General features: G+C 36.7%; 1 protein-coding gene across 3 annotated transcripts in view; it reads right to left on the bottom strand.

Moving 5' to 3' along the window:
- CC2D2A (coiled-coil and C2 domain containing 2A) overlaps positions 1-22,508 on the bottom strand; it is a 66,402-nt gene that overhangs the window by 3,645 nt on the left and 40,249 nt on the right. For 2 of the 3 annotated variants that reach the window (XM_055798114.1, XM_055798116.1), the window contains 16 exons: positions 22,366-22,458; positions 20,354-20,445; positions 18,454-18,621; positions 16,867-16,972; positions 15,345-15,454; positions 15,129-15,225; positions 13,742-13,840; positions 10,991-11,167; positions 8,408-8,428; positions 7,103-7,306; positions 6,522-6,611; positions 5,609-5,722; positions 3,995-4,129; positions 1,687-1,809; positions 990-1,048; positions 345-522 (listed from right to left, as the gene is read on the bottom strand). In XM_055798114.1, the coding sequence (XP_055654089.1) occupies positions 345-522; positions 990-1,048; positions 1,687-1,809; positions 3,995-4,129; positions 5,609-5,722; positions 6,522-6,611; positions 7,103-7,306; positions 8,408-8,428; positions 10,991-11,167; positions 13,742-13,840; positions 15,129-15,225; positions 15,345-15,454; positions 16,867-16,972; positions 18,454-18,621; positions 20,354-20,445; positions 22,366-22,458 (1,866 nt within the window). The remainder of the gene's footprint in view (positions 1-344; positions 523-989; positions 1,049-1,686; positions 1,810-3,994; positions 4,130-5,608; positions 5,723-6,521; positions 6,612-7,102; positions 7,307-8,407; positions 8,429-10,990; positions 11,168-13,741; positions 13,841-15,128; positions 15,226-15,344; positions 15,455-16,866; positions 16,973-18,453; positions 18,622-20,353; positions 20,446-22,365; positions 22,459-22,508) is intronic. The other variant, XM_055798115.1, reaches the window with a different exon arrangement.

The raw sequence follows: 22,508 nt of genomic DNA, 5'->3' as shown, positions 1-22,508 counted from the left end.
AGTGCTAGGAGACTGCACTTCCGTGCGTTGGAAGTAGTGACTGTTGTGTTACAGCAATACTGCAAGACCAGTGCAGCCAGTTTATCTTCACATTCTTAGCTTTATGTTCACCAAAGTTTTTATCTTCAACATCTACAAATGAAATAAAATATATTCTCACTCCTTCACTTTGTAAATGTTACATTGGTTTATCTTTGGTATAAAAACTCTTGTGTTTTTTTGGTAGTAGAGGAAATAAGTAGCCTAGGATGCTCTTCTGTATCACAGAGCTGTGATACTAAATCCTAGGCATTTAGATTAGAATCCTAGTTCTATGCACAAGACATACATGTTCACAACTGTACCCTGTAATCTCCTAGCTGCTTTTGGAGCTCTGCCTGATGGTCGTCTTCTACATTTTTGCCTTGGTTTTGTTCCAGCAGCGGCAAAAAGTTACGTAAGGTAGAGGTGCAGTATCTGTTCCAACGAGTTAGGTGCCTTGGTCTCCATTCCATAATCTTCTCTTTTAATATTTTTTCAATTCTGCAATAAAGAGACTGATTATTACAGTCCTAGTATTTAACTGGGCATCTGAACTGATCTCCATTAATGCACTTAGTATAGATTATGGGGGCACAGAAATGACCTCAGTTAATTTACCGCTACCAAAAAGCAATGCTGACATAGCTATATGGTGCCTGCATGGTCAGCAGCAGAATGAGAGGCCAGGGGCTTACAACCAATCTCAGGTTACACCCTCTCCTCTCATCCCTCTCCAGCATTTTGCTTATTAAGAAATGGTAAAGCAATGATTGATCAGTTCGTTCTATCTGGCAGTCTTTTATTACAGAGAATTAAAAAAAGTCCTATGAACTACAGCTCCTGATTTTTTGGGGTTTTTTTTTAGGCTGTCCCCCAATTCCTAGCATTCAGAGCAGGTTCTTAGGATGGAGCATATTCATACCTCGAGTGATCAGTACTGACAGCATTTGTTCTGGAGATAGAATTACCTGGCTTGTAGTTCCACTGCAGCAGCCTTGTCTGAATGCTGATAAACCAATTCTTCAGGCTTGCAACAAATAAAACAAATATTAAAATGTGCAATCTTTTCTAGCTGTACAACGTAACTAAAGTTACGTACTTGCATGATGGTACTTGCATGAGTTCACAATTATGCTAAAATAACAGATTTAGTAGAGACATGATAAAACATTAACTAGATGTTTGTGTATCGTGCTGTGGTTTGGGTTTTTTTCCCTGGTAAACTTCAACTGCTTATAGCTGTGATGAACTAGAAAAATTACTGTTTGTTTACTAAGAATGTGCATACAGCTTGAAATAACGCCTTTCTGGCTGTAAGATAAAAGTTGGCATTTCCTTTATAGTACCAAGCTACTACTTTAGGTATGCTTGTGTTAAAGATTTGTCCTATTTACTTCACTGTTGTCCTGAGGTCTTACTCTTACATGAATAGTGAGAGGACAACAGCTGTGCATTCAATCTGTATAAAAATGAATACTGCAAAGTATTTGGGTTTTTTTTGTTTTTTTTTTTTAAGGAATACCTGGGAAAATTTTTTTAAATCCAATGCTATTACATAAATATTTTTTACCACAGATGTCCAAAGAACTTAAGTCTCTGCTTCTTTATACTAAGTCTGTGATCTCTCAACCTCTCAAAATGACTTGGTAATGGATCCATTAGTACCTGAACACTGTGGAGACCAGGGTATGGCAAGCTTCTTGAAAAGAAAGACTTCCAGTGTTTTGTTCTGCTGATGTCAAAATTTATCCATACTGGGGCATCATACTCTTGCATATTAAACCAAATCTACAAGAAAGCAAGTATGTTTTAACCATCGGCATATATAATCTCAGCTATGGAACACATTCCACTTCCACGGCAGTACAATACTATATAATCTTGACCTGTGGCAACTACCAGTATGAGTTGATGCGGAACAAGGCAATCTTGTATAGTCACAGCTGATGTGCAACTTCTGCATTCTTGCATCAAAAGGGATGCTGCTGGCCTTGTGCTTCTGAGTACGGGTGGAGACCAGGGTATGAACAGAAGTACCGTCTGCAGTTGGCAACTCTTCCAGCTGAATCTTGTTCTCCTGTATCTCCTTCTCAGTGCCTCATCTACTGTGCACCATGGCAGTTTTTATGATTTCAGGAACTTTCTGCCTTTACCATCGCTTCATCATTGCACAGTGTTGGGTTACCATATACTCTAGAGTTTCTTCAGCTGTCCTGAGCTGCACTTCCACCCCTCTGGATTGCTACACAAGTATTTTCTGAATTCTGGCAAAATTCTTCTACCAGCCCAGCGCTGTGCAGCTGTGATACCTGGTGGCCTGCTGCACCTCCAGCACCGCTGCTATTTCAGTCTTACAATGCAGAATATAAGCAGCTATTGCAAATACACATGGCTCCTCCATGTGTTTTATCATCAAGAGGAACCTATTTCTTGCATGCCCCTTCTTTACAGACGTTCAGTTTGGTTTGTGTTTGATCTTAGTCTGAAGCATGCAAGCATTGTAGGCTTCTTGTTCAAAACAACCTTTAAATAACTACTGCTAAGGCTGAAAAATGTACCAATTAATAGTGACCTTTTGTAACTGATCGTTCTGCGTACAGCCTATGTGACACAACATAGCTGTTTTTTCCGGGGTTGGATATGAATGAAGTGCTATCACTCTGCTAGCAGCACACCTGCTCAGAGTCACATCTAGACTGGAATGTGTTGCCTTGAAAGACATGGTTGAGCTCTGTAGTTCTAGGTTAGCTGATAAGCTTGTCAGTGCAGAAGTCTTTAGTTGCTTCTTCCAGCCATTAGATTATGTTTTTCTTAACTGTAAGTTTAGTACTACAAAAAAACCCCCACCAAAACCACCCACCCAAACCAACTCAACCGTTTCCCAGAATGCTTTCAATGACAGAACTGACACTTTAAAAATAAATATACTTTAGAATATTAAATTCTCATCCAAAGTCAGGATTTGTGTTTAGAATAAAACGCCAGAAGACCGAAAACCAAAACTTACAATGTATGACACTTCAAATTACTTTTCCAGGTATGTTTTCAACACAGAAAATAACGTTTGCTGTGTTTCAGTACAAAATGCAAGCCTGACTCACTGTTTCCTTATAGTGTTTCAAAAAAACCTTGAGGCATAAACGTCTAAACTTAACTTCCAGTTCATTCAAATAAAACCTAGGGTTCTCTTTCTTTTCACTCTGGTTTTAAACTCGCCTTCGATCTTTCCCACGTCTCTGCCTTGCTGTCAGGGCCCCAGAAGCTGTGAGGGTTTGCTTCCAGCCAAGTCAGGAACCTGCCCAGGGTTTCTGCTGCAGCTGTGCCCAGTTCTGTGGCTTTTGATTCACTTGCCCAGAGCTGTGCAGCTCTTACAACACCTTCTCTCCTCTCCCCCCGTGCTGTCTCACAGAGGGTTTCCAGCCGCACAATGAATAATATTGCATGAACGTGCACTAGTATTACTTGTATTTTATCGCAGATAAATAGGAGGACTTAACACCAGGCAGAAAATCAATGCGGTTTTTGTGCCTTGTAGTGCCAGCTCTGTGTTCTGCACACTGAACCATTCAGGGCTGTGCCTTCCGTTATGTATGCAACTCAAGTGACCACTTCCAGTGTGCTTCATTTTTCAGTTTGCAGATTAAATGTAACTATTAGCTTTGCTGAATTACTATGCCTCAGCTAAACAGTGATAAACTTAGGCTATCCAAGTTGGAAAATAGGTAAGTAGAACCCAGTAATGAAAACTATTACAAATGAGAATCATGATCCACCTAAATGCTGCTTAAAAAAGAAATCTTTCTTAATTTAAGTATTTAAAGTAGCTGAAAAGCCTACTTAAGATTAAATAAAATCACTAACATGACAGCCTAAACATAGTTACATTAATGAACGAATCATGTATAAGGTAAAGAAAAATACCAAGTTACCAGCTCTTAGTGTATAGAACTGCGACAAGACTAGGTACACTTACATTATCACAGCTGATCAGACAGTACACATTTTGTAAGGGGCAGAAAGTATCATACTGCCCATAAAAACATCCAGTACTGGGATTCCAGATTACATATTGGCTTTGTTCCAAAGTTAATACATATGCAGTTGGTCCCTAGGAAGAAATAAAAAAAAAGTATGAGAAAGATGGTTTAGAACTGGCTACAAAGACAGTATGCTTTGCATTGTTTGGAATGTAACATTTTTACTAGTGAGATGAATAGTACTTTTTGGGGCAAACTGACTGGAAGAATTTACAGGTTCATTACAATTCAACCAACTAACACACAATAATGTGCTCTCTGTGTCTTACATGGCAATGACACAGCCCCCAGCCATTCCTGAAGGTCGAGGTGGTTCAGCTGCAAACTGATACAGAATTCCGCATACAGGCATGTTTAATGTATGCCACTTCAGTATCAGCATGTCCTGCTTGGCTACTGCCACAGCTCTTATCCACAGGCAACCTATGGGTTGAAGGACTGCTGCCTAGGCAGCGCAATTTGTGCCTCATCCATCCATCAGCCTTCCCTCATAAGGAACTTCCCAGCTCTCTCTTTATATTCTCTAACAGGAATCCCTAAATCGGTCACCTATTTTCCTGTTACCTCCTACATTTTCCAGGTACCTTGAAATACCTGGAATAATCCCCCTTCTGACAGCATGCATAAACTGAATGCTTGAAGTACTACAATCTCCATCTGATTTTTGAGTGGAAGGAATCTACCTGAGTACCTGTTCCTGCCACTGTGGTACCTCAGAATGTGCTGAAGAGACTAGTTTGGACCAGATTTTTACCAAAATTCTGTTCAGCAAAACTTTCACATGTGTTTCATTTGAGATACTAATGGTGGAAATTTGCATTATAAACAGCCTTGCCATCTCTTTGAAAAAAGCGGGTACCAGTTACTTGGAAATCTAAGTGCTTCCCTGACAACAAATGCATCTCCAAAGAGGCAAAACATCGAAATGTTTTAGTTCTTAGCCAGTCTAAGACGGATTGCTGCCACAGCAGGCTCACAGCAATGACCGGGTACATAGCAGTCCAAGGGAAAGCAAACTGCATAGCCTGCCTGCGTCACAGGAGGCAGATGAAGATTGCCTTGTCGAGCCTGAACAAATCTGTCATTGCTCCAGCTGCACCTTTGCCATCAGCTGGAGAGAGTAAGAATCCTCTCCTGCCACCTCTCAACCTTTACCCAATCCCACCCAAACGCTGTCACAGTCTGTGTATCCACAACTGCGACACTGTGAATGGACTGTCTCCATTACCTGGATACACCATGTATACAAGCTCAAGTCCAGTCCAGGTTTACAGATGCTTGGTAGTATACTATGAGGATGACAGCTACAACCAGATTAACTGTAAAAACATGGCTCCAGGAAAAAAAACAGATGACACTCACACTAAGATACACTTTCAATTTATTTTTTTTTTCCTTCTCTCTGAAAAGAATCAGTTCCAGCAGAACCAATGTGAAGATAACTTCCTGGAAATATGTGCCAGCAAGAAAAAATTCTACCCCACTGCTAGGAACCAAAGACTTCACAGAATAAAAGTTAATATACAGACCAAACGAAGAAATCCTCTTACCTCAGGAATAGCATTTCCAATGATAAGCCAGGCTTTTTTCCCCATACCAAGAAAATAATTACACAAGAGCACAGCATGTTCTTCTTCATCTCCCGCCAGAAGATAAAGAAATTGCTAATTAAGGTTAAAAAAAAAAAAAGAAAAAAGTCTTTCTATGCAGTTATCAACTGTGTTTTCAACTGACAACATTTAATAATGTTCCTTAACACTTCTGAAGCAAGAGTCCTCTCAGATCTTTGCAACTGATCTTTTTTGTTTATCAGGCAATGCTTCAACATGCAGGATGAAGAGTGAATGCTGTGAAGATACATGATGCAGATCTGAGACTTTACTACAGGAACCAGGGTCTTTGTCTTTTGAGTTATTCTGAATTTTGCAGAAAAGTTCTGAGATGGTAAAAAACTGTGATTAACTTAATGTCTGCTGTTACTCTATAGATGACAGGATTTATTTCTATGTGATGGAGAAAGCTAAATATCCCATTATTTTTGCTGACATTACATGCAATGTTTTTTTCTGTAGTTTCTTGGAACTACAATGATACATTTTAAGTCTAGTTTTAAAGTCTCCATCAGTTAGCATCCTTTCACTTGTGCGTGACTAGCCATTTTAGATTGTTTTATAACTGAAAAACAACAGGAAAAGCTTAAAACCCTAAGCATTCTTAGGGTGAATAATCTGCAAGCTATCAAAGATCAGGATTAACAACTTTTCTCAAGCTTTGGTCCTCATTCTTTGAAATAAATGGCTCATAAAGAAACACAGTCCTCACAATAATAGAATCACAGGATAATTTAGGTCTGAAGGGACCTCAGGAGCTCATTTAGTACAATCTCTCCCTGAAAGCAGGGGCTGCTAGGATGTTACATCATATTCAAGAGGATAAAGAACTTCTGTTTAATGCATTACTTACGTCTGACGTACTCCATAAATCACAAATTCCAGCAAATGACACACTGTCTGGCAAAAAAGGAATCAAAGCAACGTATCGAGCCACCAATTCCTGCAAGAAAACAAAACAGAGCAAGTCTCTCCTTTGTTTCATGACAGACAAATCTAAGAGTAGTAGTATTATACCAGATGTGAAACATGTTGCTGTTTCCACAGGTATCAGTGACAAAACACTGACTAACCTCATTAGTGTAGCACCTAGCTCATTTTAGAACTTGCAGCAAAGACTGATGATTTACTCCCATTGAGGTTTGGTGTAACTCTTTTTTTAAAGGACAATACTCATTAATATACCTATTTTTTTCCAGAGAGGGCAGATACCCTTTTCCAGCATCATTACGGATAGAATTAGTGTGTATCACATGTAAGTCATTACTGCTTTATTTTGTATCTCCAGTTTTTTCCTTTACAAAAAGCATAGCCATACAGCAGACACATAAAAATGGTATGTGCCTACATGCATATGCATGGGCACATGCACGTGCAAACACACGTTCTGAAATCGATATCCCAGAAACTTCACTATCTTTTCTAAGTACTTACTGCTGCTGTTTGAGAACTATTTGGGACAGCATCAAGAAGCTCCTCTGGTGGATTCAGAGGTTTGATATATCTGGTAATAAAAACTGTCTTCCCACTGAGGTCAATCACTGTTGTTAAGCATTGGCGGCTTGGAAACATTGATGTACATTCAGCTTCATACTTTTCTGCTGCCTGGAGCAATTTCTCATCTTCTTGGGTATCAAACTTCAAAAGACAGTAGAATTTATACAAAAATAAGTTTATTTATAGTTTGGGCTTAAGTCTTTACTGTATTTGGCCTTATTTCAGTGTAAAATTCTTTCCTAATAGCACTTTGAACTTGCCTTGGAATAGATACTTCAGCTCTCAGACACGTAAGAAAGGTCAAGGTAATGGAAAAACAAGCAATTTGCATTTACTTATGAATGCACATAATCACCTGTACCTACAAGCTGTCTTTATTAAAGCACTGAAAACATAGTAAAAGTTATGGCCAAGTGAAACTGCAGGGATGCGTGTGTAACACCACATATTAATTCAAAGGTAGACAATTATGGTTAGGTACCAGTCCTGTGTGCTATTCACATAGCACTCCAAAGCCACAATTGAGGTTATTCACAAAATCCCAGTAATTCTTACATAAATAACAATTTAGTAATTCTTATATGAACAACTGCAACAACCTTGCACAATGCCAACATATTTGAAGAGAAGTTCCAAGTAATTTTTAGACGGATCCTTATAATTCAGTTGTCAGAAAATTCTCATGTTTTTAGATGAGATTTTCCAAAAGGAAGTCTGGGCCTCAAAAATCACATATTAATTATATAACAATGACAATTATTTACTCATATGTCACTTAAGATGTCATCTCTTAAAGGTATTGGGATCAGTCAAAAGAGTTTTTTTTAATCTCCTTAGAGTCCCTTGTGTATATTCTGGTGATGCTGAGAATAAAAGCTCATCCTTCACAATATTTTTGTTCAAAATACACCACTTTTTGTCATTTTTTTTTTACCCTCTTCTCAAACTAACCAGAGGTGGAACAGCTCGGCACTGCCCTGTAGCTAGACCTCAAAGTCTAGCAGAGAAGGCAGACATTGGTGATTCTTCTCAACCGTATTAATTAACAGCTGAAATGTACAGCCTCTAGCATTTTGTAAATTTAAATGTAGTAATTCACTGCAAGCATTGCTGACAAATAAACAGCTACTATGTCAGAGTCAAGTACTGCAAAGTGCAAAAAGATTGCTGAATAGCACAAAACCAAGCTAAATCTTAAACAGGGAACAACATATCTCTCGATTTAATTTATTAATATTGTACCTTCTTAAGCATTTCATTCATCTATATAGAGATTCAGGAGGGACAGCAGGAAAGAGAGGAAAAATAGGTAAGCAAACAAAAAAAGTATCATAAAATTAAACTAAAACTAAGCTTAGCATCCTAAACCAGTACAAGAATATTTCAAACAACTGCAGCAGGAATGGCTAGTAATAGCAACAAAGGACAGCAAAATATTTAGTTAATTTTTGTCATTTTATGCCAAACACTTTCTGTAAGTAGTATATCTGTTGCATTTGGGGAGTTGCAGCACAGAATTATAACTTTTTCAGTCACGGTGAGTGTCACAGTTAAGCACATGTCACTTTAGTAGTGTTTTTATATACTGATTACCTAAGATAGAACAGTCTCTTAATGAATTTGGTCCTGCTTTACTTAGTTTCCTCTAACATGAAATTATATTTTATTGTTTTCTATCTATATTGCTTTGAAAGAAATGTACACGATTTTCAAATAATCCAATGTTTGCTGAAGAAATAATTTGGTTTGGCTTACTATCCAAGGTAAATAAATCATCTGCTGCTAAGTAAAATTTTCATAGGATTAGAAAAATCTCTAATTCAGAGTGAACAAAAATCTGGCAAAGTTCCTGTTGATTTATTCATCACAACTGTTTTTTCCATTGTTCTTCAGATTTTAGAGAAAAGGTCTTCTGTGCCTACAGTTTTCTTACCTCAGCAAGATTTTCCTTATTCCTGGTTTTACTTTGAACATGCTTCAGTGCCAATGCATATTTTGTGGTATGGTTTAGCTTTCATGGAATTACAGAACAGCCCAGGTCAGAAAGGAGCTCGAAAGGTCCAGCCTTTTGTGGGAAAGGGAGCCTAGATGAGATTATCTAGCACCCTGTCCAATAGCATCTTGAAAACCTCCAGTGACAAGGATTCTACCATGTCCCTGGGGAGATTGTTTGAGTGAATAATTGCTCTTGCTGTAAAATATTTCTTTCTTATATTGAGATAAAACTTCTCCAGCTGCAACTTGTACCCACTGCCCCTTGTCTTCTCAGTGTGGCTCCTTGTGAGGAGAAGCTTTGACATGTAGTATTTCTTGTTACTTAACAACAGGATTAATTTCCTGTGTTGGGATTTACTGTGCTTTGATTCTTTGCTGCATCTTCAGAATGGAAAGTACCTCAGTCTCTTTCCAGTTCTTTATGTCTGAGTTTTGGCAAGGGGCAGTTAGCTCCTGTCTTCATAGTTGAAACGGAAGAGAACTTACATCAGGAAGGTCTATGACTTTAATAAAATAGACTGTATTTTCCCCTCTGAAGTGGTCAGATAAATTCTAAATTTAGCTACCAAACTGCACCATTTTACTAAGCATTAATATAACACACAACCTTTTCATAACTAAGCATCGAACTGCATGTATGCAAGAAAATCTGAACTTTGTTCATTATTTAAAGAGGTCAACATTTGCAACATATAGTCCATAATATTTTAATATTCTAATATATATTATCATAATCTAACCCCTTATTTGATTTTCTATGATTTTTCTCTTGAATCACTACTGGAGACAGGTCTTTCTATAAACAGAGATCTGTTTCCTTACAAATTCAGTATATCTTTTCCCCAGAAACTAACTACTGTATGTGAAAATGAAGACTATGAAACTCTTGAGTAAGGTCTCATCTATTAAAGGTGCTTCAAGGCTGTTAAGTTTATATTTACAGTTTCAAGTCCTCATAATAAACTTATAATTCAAACTAATTCACTTTTAAAGGTATCCATGAATGTAATTTATTTTCTTTATTTTCAACAGTACTGAATAGTAACAATTGCCACAGTATTGCATGAGAGCAAGAAACATAGGACTTGGTAGTTTCCAAGTCCATAATTTAACAGGAAAAAGGGTTATTAGAACACATCGTGCAATTTTATATTTATTCTGAATTGGAAAAGAATGAACCGCTGCTGTTTGTGCATGAAAAACATACATCTTTGCTGAATGGATCTCAAAATCACTACATAATGTTATGCAGAATAGCAAGCAGTGTATGCAGTTTAACTACACGATGTTGTTAGTGTAAGGCACTTATGGTAATGTAAACTAACTAAAAAAAAAAAAAAAAAAGAGATTCTATTTAGAAATAATTATCTTCAAGATCTGGAGGGATGCATGAAACCATAAATAATAAATGCTGCATTTGAATAGTATAAACATAGAAGCAAGAAAATGCTGTGTTTGCACCTGCCACCTCGTTTTTATTCACTGTTCACCAATACTTACATGAATACTTTATTGTTCACAGAATAAAATGGGAAAATTATATGCTCACAGATAATGAATGCAAATTTGCTTTCTGTTATACTGGAACTAGATATCCTGGTGAAAGTTACTTCTTATGCATTAAGTATCCATCTAACTTAATGGTACATCCAATTAAATTGAACTGAGCTAAAAGAAATAATGAAGTAAAACACTCAGAATTTGTATTAATGTCCTTCTGTACTTGTATTCATGTCCTTTGGTACACTAAGCATACCTGTTTATATGCATCTCAAGGACTGCACTACTGGAAACAAAAAGCAAGAATATGATGAATTACTGATTAGTTACCTTCTCTCTGACTGGCTCTCCAGGAATGAGCTGTGGTTCAATGGTAATGAACAGTGTTATATATGAGCCCTCACTCAGATTTCGCACAGAATCATAACCTCTCTCGATTCCCAGGTTCTTTTCTTTGCTGTAGCCAAGGAGGACTGGAGGAATATTCACCTTAAACGTACCATCAATCTACAAAATATACAAATACCCCTTATTAGAAGCAAAAAAGCAAGATTCCTTCTCAAATACATTTGCTACTTGTATTAAAATATTTCATTCCTTTGATTTCTTTATTACTCTGAATTACAAAACAATAAAATGAGAGAATATGACATATATACTGATTAACTGTGGGGAAATATGAGGCATCTTGTTAAATGTATTAATTACAACTGGATTTCAGTCTCTTGCATATTACAGACACCAGTATTTAATGAAATGGAAATCATACACACTAGTTCTTAGAGAAAGAAGGAGTGCTAGCCTTCCACTGTTTTCCTTTCAAACAGCAATCTCCGTGTGGCCCTATTTACTGGCAAAATTGACAAAGTGGCAAAGCAAAAGTTGCAGGACTATGCTTCTGAAAGAAGCATCACAGCAACAGGTTTTTGCCTACGTTCGAGTGGTGTGGGAATGATGCTCCAGCATCTCACAAATGGACGCCCTTCCATGCAGAAGCTGCTGACATTTCTTGGGTGCAACTGGAACTGGGCCCATTCAGCCAGCTTCCTCAGGGAAGGGTGCTCCGATAGACTCACCAGCCCGTTGCACCTCCCTCTGCCATGACAAATGGAAGGCAAGTCTTTCTGAAAGGTTGTCAGGCAAGAGATGGCATGCCCCAGACTTGCTCAGGCAGACGAGTCTCAACAGTGAAAGTACATAACTTTTCTCTTAAAGTGAGCAGATTAACTGCCTGATTTGGGCAGAATGCAGGTAACTGCCATCAGGAAGGGTATCTTCAGTGGATGTGAGAGATGAACAGATGACTCACTGGGCTGGCTCATCAAACGTTTAAGAATAAAATTAAGTTTTGATGAGGAGAAAACTCCAAATACAGAATTCCTGCTGCAGCATAGAACAGGATGAAGAAATGCTTCATTTGCTACTGAAATTTAATTGCTAGATGCACCTTGATATAATCACTGGACTGACCAGGGGTTTTCAAATTCAGTAAGAAATCCTGTTCAAATGAAAAGAATCTCTAATGCCGGGAAGATCCTTGCAGGCACTTGCACCGTGCTTAGGGAATCACAAATTTCAGCACCTCCTCCAAGAGAGCCAAGAGTGCATCAGACAGGAATCCTGGAGCTACTATGGTTCCACAACAGAAAGACTGATACACCAACAAGAATTGTGAAGAACAGAGGTTGATGTTAGTACTGGTAATCCTCAAAGGTGGATTATAGGCTGTGTCCTTCGCTACATAGTGGTAAGTAGCCTGTTAAAATATCTAAATCTGCCCAATAGTCTCTCAGGACTGTGAGCAGACACACTTCTCAGGTGAATTTAATGCACTCAGCATGGCACATTTCCCTAAAAATAGTGTAAAGTATCTTGTTCTTTCTTGTTTGTTGACTTGTTGACCTATAACAACAGTGGTCAAATTATGTGACATTGTCTGCACAGGATGGCCAAAGATTCATGAAAAGGCAGCTAGACCTTCTTACTATTTACATTTCCTTTGAAGTCAATGAAAGCTTCATTCTACAGGGCACCGCAACCCTCAAACACCTGAATTCATTGATTAACCTCCCAAGATGAAGATAGCATATTATTAATGATCTAGCAGAAGCAAGTGGACTACCACTGGTTAATCATACACGGTCCAAAGTTTCTCAGCAACAAGAACCCCATGTTTTCTTGAATCCCGCGACAATTACGTTCAGTCATGCCTTGCAAATGGAAAGCCCAAGAAAACCACTCTGAACTCCAAGCACTGCACTTAAATTAAGATTCCTACAGACTTATCCTCCACCCAAAGAATCCAGGAGGCTCACAGTATGTCTTAAAGCCCTTACAGTTCTGAGAAGTGCCCCATATAGCCAGAGAAGAGCAAATTAATGTGTCATTAGGTATGCAACTGATGTCAGAAACTTCATGAAGAAAGACACTGAGACTTTTGTCATATGATTTGATCTACACATGAAAGCAACTGCCCTGCAGAAAAATAATAATACGATAAGATTTTTGATATGAAAAAATGAGTCCCGAGTCCAGGATGGACAAAAATATGCCTTTCTGATACAAAGAACTGCATGTTTTACTATTACTCCCATGACTAACTATTGATTTCTCTTGAAGAAAGCTTCTCTTGAAAAGTTCTAAAAATGGAAAAAAGAAGGGGCTGGGAGAGGCAAAGGTAAAAATCTGTGAAAAAAGAAGTTAGGTCAGGTTTCTTATCACCTATCTAGGTGATATTCCTATTCCTAGTTCATCTATCTAGGCTTTGCAATACCAGAGATCTCAAAAGTTCCTGACAAAACCATTGAAAGAATTTGCACTTTTAACCTCATTACTGAAGGAAGCCAGGCTGCATTGTCAGTGTAGAAGTACATTCGTTTACCTCTTCTCCCTTCAAAATGTTGAACTTACTGACAAATACTCACCAAATTTGACAAAAAACATGTTTCAAAAAACATTTGCAAACAATTCCATAAAAATAACAAGTACAGAGAACATCATTAATTCTGGCATTCATTATTTGCCCCTTCCATTCTGTAGTTTTATATTTTAAGATATTTACTCCAAGGTATTAACACTTACTCTGGTTTGAAAATATACGGTAGTAAATGGAATCTTAACACATCCCAGCCAGCGTCTCTCAACACGAGTGCAGATTCCATTTCCTCTTTCATGATCATCCTATTAAAAAGTTGCCCAACATAAGACTTTGTAAGACAGCTTCATTTCCTTTAATTCAATCAACAATTTAATCAAGGCATTAATAAAAATTCTGTGGTTTAGTAATTTACTATAAATATCAGTTCAATTACTAGTACAGCAATGATTATTCTGCATGCCTTTCAAGCATGCCAGATGCTGAACAAATACAAGAACATCACTATCCATGATACAATGCGCTTGCACTTCAGGGTTCAAGTAACGTATACTCAACGTATACTCAACGTATACAATGGACAACTCATAAAGCTGACAAGAAGTCCACAAGAGTCTTCTCAGACAAAGTAAACCAAGCTCTGGTCTTCTAATGAAATATTTTACTAGTATTTTAAAAAGCTTTAGAAGGCAAAATTGGAAGAAAATCTAATTAAACCATGTGGAACGGAAGCATTGTTGTCATGTGTATTGTCTATCGGGGATTTCCCAATCTAGTATGATCTGTCTACAAGTTATTTAAAAAAAATAAAATAATCTCTAATGGCTAGAGTGACATCTGAGTTTCGAGACTGTATCTTTCTTCCTTCTGCTTCATCAAATACCATTTCACTTTTAGGACAGAATTCTGTTTTTGGTGAAATGTGTGCATTATTTATTTTTGGGTTATATTTTCAAGAATGTTGAGTGCTGCTATTTTTGTGTGTGCTAAATTGACTAGGAAAGCTTTCAAGGTTTCAACAGGGGAAGGAGTTATGCCAACACTGACAGCTAACAAAAATTTCTTGTTACTAGGACTTGCAATTTTTATCTCATTCCAAAAAAATATTCTATACAACCAAAAGATGTTGGTTTGTTTTATTTTTTCATTAAACAACTTGTAAAAAAGGATGAGACAGAGCATAAAAAGATAGTTAATAAAAAATACAGTAACTGGAATTGTTAATTTGGAATTTAGTAAAAAATTCTGGTAAGTTTAGGAAGAACAGAATTCAGATGACAATTCATATTTTGCCTCTCAATTTTAGTATCTCCAATCTCATTAAATATCAGTAAAACAGATTACATACACATGTTCAATCTACCAGTAGATTATATAGTACAAGATTAATTTATACAAAGGTTAACACTATAGATTGCTCCCTCTAAGAATATTGCAGTATTGATGAGTCATAAAATCATAACGAATGAAAAAACAGAGGAAAAAAAGAGGCACAAGAGGGTGAAAGCTATTACATGGAGAAGTCTTATTCTGTCAACTTCAAAAAGCTTGTAATACTCTGTAACATACACTGTCATTCAGTTATGAACTCACCTCTCCAGCATCAAGAAGTACTTCATCAAAAACGTTAATAAAGATTTCATCCTTCACTGACTGCAAACTATGGGTGCTGTAGTCACCATTAGGAGCTCTGAAAAGGTTAAATAAACCAAAAAAGTGATTTGAACAGAGCAGGAAAATGTGAATAAATCTGCATGCTCAAACTAAATTATCATTACTCAGAAATAATTTTGTTTCATTTTGCCATACCTAAATGGAAGCTCAAGTTCCTCATTCCAGTTGGGGTTTGGACCTTCTGCTGTTGTTGTCCGGCAGACTGTTCGCTGAAAAGAAACTTCTACAAAAGGACGGACTAAAACCTATAAATAGGAATCAAAACAAAGGAAAAAGACCTTTATAAAAATTCATCAGAACGTATCAAATTACACATTTGCATTTATTATTTATTTACAAATTGTATTTAGGAAAATAAACATATACTTTGTGGAGATCAGGCTGGTCCACACCAAATAAAACTTTAATACACCTTAAATATTGCATTTCCTAGGCTTCTAAGCATTTATGAAGCTTTAAAAAATATTTTCTATGTCAGTGTTTCCAAATGGTTATGTGTATTCAGAATATTTGACATATTTATATACACCAGCAAAACCACATTTTCTCCTGAGACTGGGAAAGTTACTGGCTACCTAATCAAAGGTAACTGAAACAGAACATGTGATCTAGACACCAGTGGAAAAAAGTGCACTGGTGCCCTCTTATCTGTAATCCAAGGAGCCTACCACTACAATCCTGGTTTGTCTCTGAAACTGGCTCCTATTACAGATAAACAACGTCTACTACACACAACAAACCCCTAAATGTGATTAAAAATGACTTAATGGAGCATTTCACTAACATGCAAATGCATATGGCAGAATCTTTTCTACATTTCAAAAAGCTAATTTTGAAGGAAAATCATAAGAAAAGCAGCAAAACCCCCTGAAAGGCTTCCCTCTTCATTCAGAGGGATGCTGAATTTAATTCTCAATAGCAAGTAAACGTAGTTTCAATATCAGCCGTAAGAATGGCTGTGCTGGCTTAGACTATGAATGCACTGGGCTCAAAACTCAGGCTCTGAAAATGGCCAGCAGTAGGCACACACAGAAGAGCCAGAACAGAGCAGGCATACGTATCTTCTCCTATTACTCCTTCCAGGCTTCAGCATTTTCAGATGAAGGACTTTCCTAAGCCTGTAATGATTTTTCTGTTCAGTAACTCCCAACAGATCACTCTTCCAAATGCTTGTCCAACAGCCACTTCAACACTGGCAAACCTCTTTAATCCGCAATACACGTAAGCAACTTCTCCGGGTGCCTACTAAACTGCTGCATGAAGAATCACAACCTTCTGTCTGTTTTGAACCTAACTCCTACCAGCTTCATTTGAGCACCCCTCACCCTCATACTGAAAGAACCAGTAAAGAGTCAATGTTTATTCACAGTCTCTATATTACTCATGCCTCTACCATATTCCTCCTCCCTTACTCACAGTTACTGCTATTCTGGCTGAAAAGCCCTACCACTTTTCACTGTACAGTAGCCACGTTTTATTTCTGACATCCTTACTGCCCTTCTCTGAACCTTTAGCAGCTTCACTATTTTTCTGGAGATGAAGGAGCGGGCAAGCCAACGTCACTAATAAGATATCTTTCTGATGGTGAACATTACTGTCTGTGGAAAAGAGGAATGCTCATAACTTCAAGTAAGAAAATGTTAGTTTTCTAATATACCTGGTTGAATGCCCAGTCCGGGCTATCAGCTGGGCTCTGAGCTGATGGAGAGGCTGCAAACAGCTCATTAAAGGACCTTGAAGATTTAGATGGCTGGTGTAGTTTGCTGTGCGAGGAAACAACAAGAGCAAGAAAGGAGAGAGAGAACACATTACAAAATAGGAATCTCTTACATTCTGTATTAACCACTCAGAATTCTGGAAATACTTCTGATATTTTTATGTTACGACTTTAACCTTGGAAAGATATTTATTTGATCAAATAACATGAAAAGAATGCCAGAAAGGGGTGGTGAATGTATAGCTCTTGTAAGCCTCATTGCAAAAGAGTGCTTTGTGCCTGGAAGCTCTCTTCTGAAGAGCTTATCAATCCCAGGCTTCTTTTTTCTTTTTGCCTCCCCCCTACAATCTCCTTGAGATACAGGTTTTTCAGTTCAAGGAGATGAATCCCCACAGAATTTATAAACAGTGCAGACTTCATGGTATTCAGGCAAGGCCTCTACAACAATATTAAACCCATATGAATATTACACAATTGGCAAACCATGAGTGAAATAAATGTTAATACATTTACTTTCATAGTGTTTCCACATAACATTTTTGGTAATAACACCACAGTAGGTATTATAAAAGAGTAACTATTCATGGAGAATGCAGCTCAAAATAAGGTATTGTATAATGCAAAAAGACTGGGAGGGTTTTTAGTTAGTTTTGTAATACTGATCATGAATTGAAATTTCCTTCCTGCCAACATGTTTCTAATATGAATTTCTTTTATCAGAATGAACGTCTTTAGAGAAGTCCAACAGAATCTTTATTGTAGCGAAGAGACAAAACAGCAGAGGACACTAAATACTGTATGCACAGAAACTGGTCAGCTTGAAAATATCTCCAAGTAAGGTGTATTCATTTTAGGAGAGAGAGAGAGAGAGAAAGCTTCACTAACACATTGCTTCTGGAACTGAACCAGACTGTTCAGAACACCAGTATCTCCACATGATGCAGCATCATGCAGTTGCAGGCATTGCCTTAATGTGCCTGAAGGTAACGGTCACCTTTAAAATTAGTCAGAGCCAAATCAGGCTCAGCTGATTAACTTAAATGAACAGTTCACAAAGGAGGAGACCAACATGCTACACTCAGGAAGCAAATATAGTATCCTACGATGAAGAATGGAATTTTTAAATACTTGATTTTTTGTATTTAATAACATAATTATGAATGAAAATTGCCCTGAGTATATCTAGAAGGCTTGCTTAAGGTATAATTAATCTGATATTACTGTTACCAGAGTTACAATGTTGTCAAAGCTATAAGTTACCTTTCAGACAGTTTTTTCCTCAAGCAGATGAATACAGGTTTTGGTAAAATATTTCTTGAATTTAGCAGTTACTGAGAAACAATCACATTATTCTACAAACTTACAAAACAGCAGTTCTTTATCATTATTAATAAAAAGATAAATACATGTTTTCATTATAAGGATAGAAACAAACACATGTCTGAATTTCAACATGAGTTTCAGCTGTCCTCAAAACAGCAGAAACCAGAAAATTAATCTGTACTGGAAACAGGCATTTAAACATACCTCATCACCTGTTTTCTCACTGGAATATCATAAGCTCTAGCGATGTTCACTAAGAGTTTTATGTCTCCATCTGATAAATTCTGTGCTGTGACCTTCTTCCTTTCTTTTCTTCTTGGCTTTAATGGTCGTTTTGGCTCTGCCAGTTTAAAGAGGCTGAGTCCCAAAATACTAATAATCATAAAACAGATATTTAGTAACTTTTGCATAGAACCCAGCATGCTAGTGTTTGCATGACACATAGGCAAATTATGCACTAACAGAAGAATGAAATACATGCTCCTGTTAGTGCCATACAAAACTCTATGAAATGTCAAAATGTTTTACTTGTTTAGTACTACACTATCCAGATGTCTTGTATCTCAGAAATTGAAACTCAAATGTTCAAAAAAGTTTTTTCCAAAACCGGGTAAGATACAAATAGGACAATTACACAGCTTCAAGACAGACCTAAACTACACTGCTATAAACAAGGTATCTAGCAGATGACAACAACCACTGTATGCAATAGGCAAAAAATCTAATTACACAGCTATGTACAACAAACAATAGGCTATAGAAAGGAAGCAGAATGAATATACCACAACATACCCTGGACCCTCAGAACTTATAACCCAAGGCAAAGCAGAACCAAAGAGAGAAAAAAAAACAACAAACAGGAAGAGAATAAAAAGCAGATGTATGTTTTGACATATCATTGGTATTAACTGCAGAAATTCCAAAATCTACATTAAAAACTAAAAGCAAATGACATTATTACCTTATACATAATAAAAAAATGACAGTAATTACTGTTAAAGTAACACAAAACCATGAGTTAGTGAAATATGTCACTAAGTAGACACTTTAAACAAATCATGTTGTATTTTAAATTCACTAATGATATAAATTAGCAAATAGAATCCAATCTTAATTAGCATTCCCGATAAGAAAGTATCAATGAAGCATTTGATTTTAAACAACTCCATAAGCTGATTATAGTCTTGTTTGGATTTTTCCATTCAGTGATGTGAAAACATGAACTAAAAAAATAGGATGAACTCTTCTGTAAGACAGCATGTCTCTCTATCTCCAGCAGATGGGACTGTTTAGATTTGTACTGCTGATTGTAAAACCTCTGGCTGTACATTAAGGGTGTCACGTTTATAGTGAATAAAAGCCAGTTTTACATGAAAGAAAAAGTCACAACTTGTTTACTTACACAGATTTTAAATCGGCAACACTAATTAAAAGTCACTTATGCTGTGATGACTGATAAATGTCAAAATCAACACGTATGGGATTTGGAACAAAAATTCAAAGAAAGTGCCTAAGTAACAGAACAAATAATAATCTTAAAAGAAAGAAGTAGTAATTTCCAAACCCAGTAACATTTCTGAAAGCAAACAGCATATGACAACATTCAGCAACAGCAAACAGAAATACAAGAGAAGTAAAATAAAGAAAATAACTGTTAAAAAATCTATTACGCATTATTTGCAGGGCATATGCACTGACTCTAAGTGAGCATCATGTGTAGAACCAGTAATAGTGGTGCTACCTCTGGCACTTGTCTGATACGTGGAAATCATTTCATCTGGCACCAGCTAGGACTATGCTCAGGTCATCAGAACACAGTCTGATGCATTGTATCCTGCTAAATGTTATTTATATGATATCACATTACTTCTGCAAAAACCAGCCTTTTTTTTCCTTTTCTGAAACATTTTTTTTTACACGCTTTCTATATCAATACACTGTCTGTACTGGCTGCGGTGTACATTGTGACTGGAAGTTGGTATATTATACTAAACACACACACTAAAATCACATCAGTTACATCAATATATTTCACAAAAAAGCATCAGAGATGGTTTTACATTAATTTTTTTTTATTTAGAACAAATAAAGATAGCTCCCTCACCCCAGGCTGGGCATTTCCTCTTCGTTGACAAGGTCAGAAAGAAGGAAATGGTGTTTTGCTGTGAGGAAACGGTTTATTACTGATTCTCGAATCTGTGAATGGGGAGAGAGGAGTCAAAAGTACACGTCTAATCTAAACCCACTGCAAATATTTGCATTCTGCCTATTAAACACAAACAAAATGTCCAAATATATACATTCTTCATTTTTTACCACTTCTAAAAGAGTCACGGTCCAAGGAAAATTTTCTTCCACCAGATATTTCTTCAGAACATAATATGAGCTCATTTTCACACATTCAATGATTCTCTAGAAACACACTAGCTAGCCAGATATAAGAAGACATGAAAGCATACAATCAGAAAATTAAGTCTAATCTGCTTACAGGTCATCATCAGAAACAATCATAACAACAAATGACACTAACAGACGACTCTTTTTGATATCTAAATGAAGTTGCAGAAAAGGCTACAAAAAAAATCTATATGGTATTAGTTATGGAAAATAAAAGCAACACTTTGGACTGCAGAACAAATCGGTAAAGCCCGTATTACAAGTACTATGATTTCAAGTAAATGTTTAAAATCCTTAGTTCCTTAAATTTCTATGCTGAAGTCATAGACTGAAGCCCAGAGATGAAAGTCTTCCCTCTTCTCCTAACAACTGTGTGGAAGCAGACTGACAAGAGTACTGCCTTTGTCCTTTTTTCCCACCACTAATGCTAGTAATGCCGTTATATGCTGTGCTATTACAAGATAGTTACAGAACAGCAACAGCAATTTTCTGCTATAAATCTCCCTTTATTATTTTTAAAAGTTTGCAAGTTATTCTTATTTTATCCCTGTGTTGAAGTGATAGGCATATAAAGATCACATTACAGAATAAACTGAACTTCAGTTCTGATGTGAGCAATCTAATTTTCAGGCACAACTGACAATTTACAGAAGTGTGAAATATCCAAATATTATTTTATAAAGGCTACCTGTATTTAATCTAAAAGAGTGACACAAAGTACCATAATGTATGTTACTCTGTACTACTATACTATTACTCAGTGTGCTGCATAAACCACATTTCAGTACACACTTAAATACCATGCAAAACAAACAGGGCCGACACAGACATGACAGTTTTGTTAAAAATATTTTTTTTTATATTATCATACTGAATCTGGGCTCTGGGACTTGCCTGGAAGACTTAAACACTCTTTATTGTCTATAATTCTTTTACAAACCATTCTTTCCAACAGACAATTTGTTTTGTCCCACATCAAATCAACCTTATCATCATTATACATCTTGGTGGCTGGCTAGGATTTGATACACCTTTTGGTACTTCCAGTACTGGTACAAAACTGGTAGCCATGTTTTGCACTTGCTATTTTGCCAAAATAGTCTGAAATTGCAAACTTCTCTTGGTTATATGACCAATATTTTTCTTACAATTTTTTCGCCTAAGGATTAAAGAGAATGTCATCATAACAGAATGAACAGACTAGAAAAATATATTAAATAAAGGGGCAAAAGTTGTTACTCTAATACCACAACAAAGGTAGTGTGATGGAAGCTATGTCTTCTGCCTTAGGCTGCAGGACAAGACACTTTCTGTATTGCTTTAAATGATTTTTAACAATATTTGGGCCACTTTCATGGAGATAAATAAGGTCTTAGTATCACAGCTTACAAGAAGAAAAACAGAGAAATCAGTGAATACCTGGGACACAACAGTAAAAATCTCTGGGACCAAAAAAGATTCTACAGAACTGCTAAAAAAATCCACAATGGCTAGTCATTTAGTATATTGCAACTTTTCCAATAACATTAAATGAGTCATTCACAAACCTCCACTTGTTCAATTAGACCAGCTTCAGGCCTAACTTGGAATCTTAAAGATGTCTGTAGGTTATGTTTAGAGATGAATCAGTTTTCAGTATTCATGGTAATAAAGCATCCAAGTACAGTAGCAACATAAGGTGTACAAAAATTTGGTGGATCCATATTATTTGCAGCTTACCTTCTGTAGATAGCTGGCAACAACTGCTCTGTGTGCATCCAGGTAATTTTTGCTGTCAATCACATCCCTCTCTTGCAGTCTCTTGTCATATTCCTAAACATATTTATTAGAGATTGTAATTAGATATATATTCAGTGCTTTAT

Source organism: Falco peregrinus, chromosome 2 (genome assembly GCF_023634155.1).
Source record: "Falco peregrinus isolate bFalPer1 chromosome 2, bFalPer1.pri, whole genome shotgun sequence".
In the NCBI taxonomy this organism is placed as follows: domain Eukaryota; kingdom Metazoa; phylum Chordata; class Aves; order Falconiformes; family Falconidae; genus Falco; species Falco peregrinus.
Note: the sequence above shows the minus strand (reverse complement) of the source record. Positions and strands in the feature narration are given on the sequence as shown.